A 2,893-nucleotide genomic window follows, 5' to 3' on the forward strand; every position below is an offset into this window, starting at 1 on the left:
GAAAGGGGCTAGAAGTTTCTGCTTGGGGTGCAAGTGTAAGGGGTAAAGCTTCTCAGTGTAGGTCTCCACCTGGTGTGCAAACATCCCAGGATCACAGACCAAATCTGCTTCTCTTGGCATCCTAGTGGAGAAGACAATTTTCACTCCTCTGCAAAAGCAGTCAGGCCTGTGCCCAAGCCTGAGGCTGCTGCGGCTGCAACTGCAGAATATTGCCACCAGGTGGGTTCTGCAGCCCAAACCCAGAGAGAACAAATTAGTTTTTTGCTTAAAGACCCTACCGGTTTGTTGGAAGTTTGGTTCCAGCAGGAATGTCTTCAGAAAATGAACGTTACTTATGAGAGACTCTCAGTACTGCACCCATGGACATCTGGGGGAAAATGGAACTCAGCAGGGATAAGCTTTGGTCAAGAGAACAAAAGAGAAGGGGTTGGGGTGGGAAGAGATGAGGCAGGGACTACCCAAGGCCTTGCAAGTCTAATATCTGTGAATGGAAGGGAGGGAAAGGCTTGGAAGGGAGGAGCCTGGGAGAAAAGTCATGGGACCTGCAAGGTAACTTGCCAGCTGCCCGCCCCCCTGTGCCATGACTTCCAAAGTATAAGGATATTTCTTTGGCCATCCATGCCACACTGGGAACTTCCAAAAAGGGATGGCTTCTATGACAAGTGTGAATCCCCATGTGTACAAGTGCAAGGCTGGTGAGGACACATGGGAGGTGTACCTGGAGGTCCAATGTATAAAAAGGATGATTCCATTATGGCTGACAAAGGCTGAAACATAGTTGTAAACTTAACACACTACAGCCCATACATTTGAATGGCCAGGAAGTCCTGAAGGAGAGCAACAGGTCTAACCTTATCCAGCCCTGGACTCTCACCCTGATGTCCTTCCTCCTCCTTGATCTTCATTAAGGTAGGTGTGATGGTTAGTGTTGTCAACCTCACAGGATCTAGAATCACCGGGAAGAGGGGCATCTGAGCATGCATATGGGGAGTTACCATGGTTACGGTAAATGGGGGTGGAGAGACTAGCCCACTGTGGCCACACGTGTATCCCCTGAACCAGATCCTGGATGGAGAAAAGGGACTGAGCGACGTGCCTCCATTCACTGCTCTTCTTACTGTGTCTGTGATGTGGGGCTGCTGCTGGTTTAATTTCCCCACCATATGCACTACACCTTTGACCTTGAGCCAAACTAAACCTTTTCTCCCTTAAGTTGCTTCTGCCAATGTGGCACAGTCCAGGAAAAGAAACTAAGACACTGAGCCTGAAAATGGATGTGGCAGTTATCCCTTTGACCCACCACTGCCTCCTTAAACTGATCCAAGCTGATTACAAAAACGAACAAACAACTCCTAATCCAAGTGTAGGTGGATAAATTGTACAAGAGGGAGCCCTTACTGCTGCCGGTTAAACTACAAGAACTCTGTCCTGCTCCTTCAGGATTCCTACTCGCTCTGCATTGTGGCTTTCTTGGGGACACTAGCTTTTCAGTAGAGAAAGTCCAGCAGTGAATTTTATCAGCAGTCAGCAAACAACCCCTCCAGCCATTTCTGTATTTCCAAATGTCTCAGACAAAGGCATGCCCCCGGGCAGGGCCCAAGCGATACTTGTTCCAAGTAAGTTTTATTTTCCAATACAAGAAGTACAAATGTATTTACAGTTGTACATATACAATCAAATAATATATATCACAGTTTCGTAAATATCATCTTAGATAAACATTTACAAAGTTAAAGTGACCGTTTTCTGGGAGTAGAACACACTTTCTGGAAAACTCTATACATGTTATACTTTTTGTTAATATTATAGTTTTGTGAGTTGTTTTTTTTTTTATTACAAACGCCCTGGTGTGTGGATGGAGTGTGTGGTGTGTGTGTGAGGGGTGGGGTGGGGGGATCTGGTAAATGACATCAAAGTTTGAGATGACACCAGAGGGCGCCCACGGACAGAGTAGGAACCGGCGTGGGCAGGGGGCGTGGGAGTGTGGGCTCATGGGGAAGAACTCAGGCCTGTGAGCCCCAGACAAACTTTCTGGACAGAGAAGCCAACCTCGGCTCCAGACAGCCCTGTAAGGTCGCTCATTCTCTTGTTTGGAGATTTAGTACGGTGGAGGTGAGGGTGCCTCTCCATTCCTAAGCTTGGAAGACAGGAGAGCTTTAGGCGAGGGGGCACTGATCTAATTCCTGCGTTCTATAGATGGGGAAACTGAGGCTCCAAAAGGGTCAAAGTCTTGCCTAGGTGCTATAGTGAATGTCCCTTGTGACTCCACTCTCAACCTGTCCAGCACACTTCAGAATGTATCGGCATCTCATCCTTCCCCTGGGAGCAGGGTGCTGGGAAAGTAGCCTAAAGGAAAGCAGGGCCCAGAATGAGCAGGTCTCTCCCGGCCTGTGCTAATCACCTTGGGGCTCCGACCGCAGCCAAGGGTCAACGTCGTTCCCTCCACTCGCGACACATCAAGACACCATTCCCAGGAGGCAGAGATGAGCACTGCCCGCCCCGGGCCCATCCTAGGCCAAGGAGGTAGCTCTCTCTTCCGCTCCCACCTACTCAGCTCTCTTTGGAGATCACCTGTCCCCCCTCTCCTGTCATCTAGGAGAGAGATCTCTGCATAGGGACGCGGCCCTGCAGGAGGGACACTCCGATATGGAGCCGGGCGTAGGGACCCGCTCCCAAGAAGAGGACAGGGCAGCAGCCACACCAGCCGGGTGGCCTGGGCAAAGGGGACGTCGCCCCTCGGCATCCTCCTCTGCGAGACGGATCAGGAGTGGGTTCCGGGTAGCGGGCGCCTCGGCGCAGCGCGGCGCAGGGGGGTCGGGTCTGTCGCAGCGGCGGCGGGGGATGCGCGTGCGCATGGGGCGCGTGCGCCGCGCTCACAGCACCATGGCCGGCA

General features: G+C 51.4%; 1 protein-coding gene across 1 annotated transcript in view; it reads right to left on the reverse strand.

The window, feature by feature from the left end:
* Positions 1–345: 345 nt before the first annotated feature.
* Positions 346–2,893, reverse strand: part of Prdm12 (PR/SET domain 12) — a 16,339-nt gene continuing 13,791 nt past the window's right edge. The window contains exon 6 of the mRNA XM_028757128.1: positions 346–367. Coding sequence (XP_028612961.1) covers positions 346–367 — 22 coding nt within the window. The remainder of the gene's footprint in view (positions 368–2,893) is intronic.

The sequence above is a fragment of the Grammomys surdaster genome, unplaced genomic scaffold (assembly GCF_004785775.1).
Source record: "Grammomys surdaster isolate TR1022 unplaced genomic scaffold, NIH_TR_1.0 126133, whole genome shotgun sequence".
Classification (NCBI taxonomy): Eukaryota; Metazoa; Chordata; class Mammalia; order Rodentia; family Muridae; genus Grammomys; species Grammomys surdaster.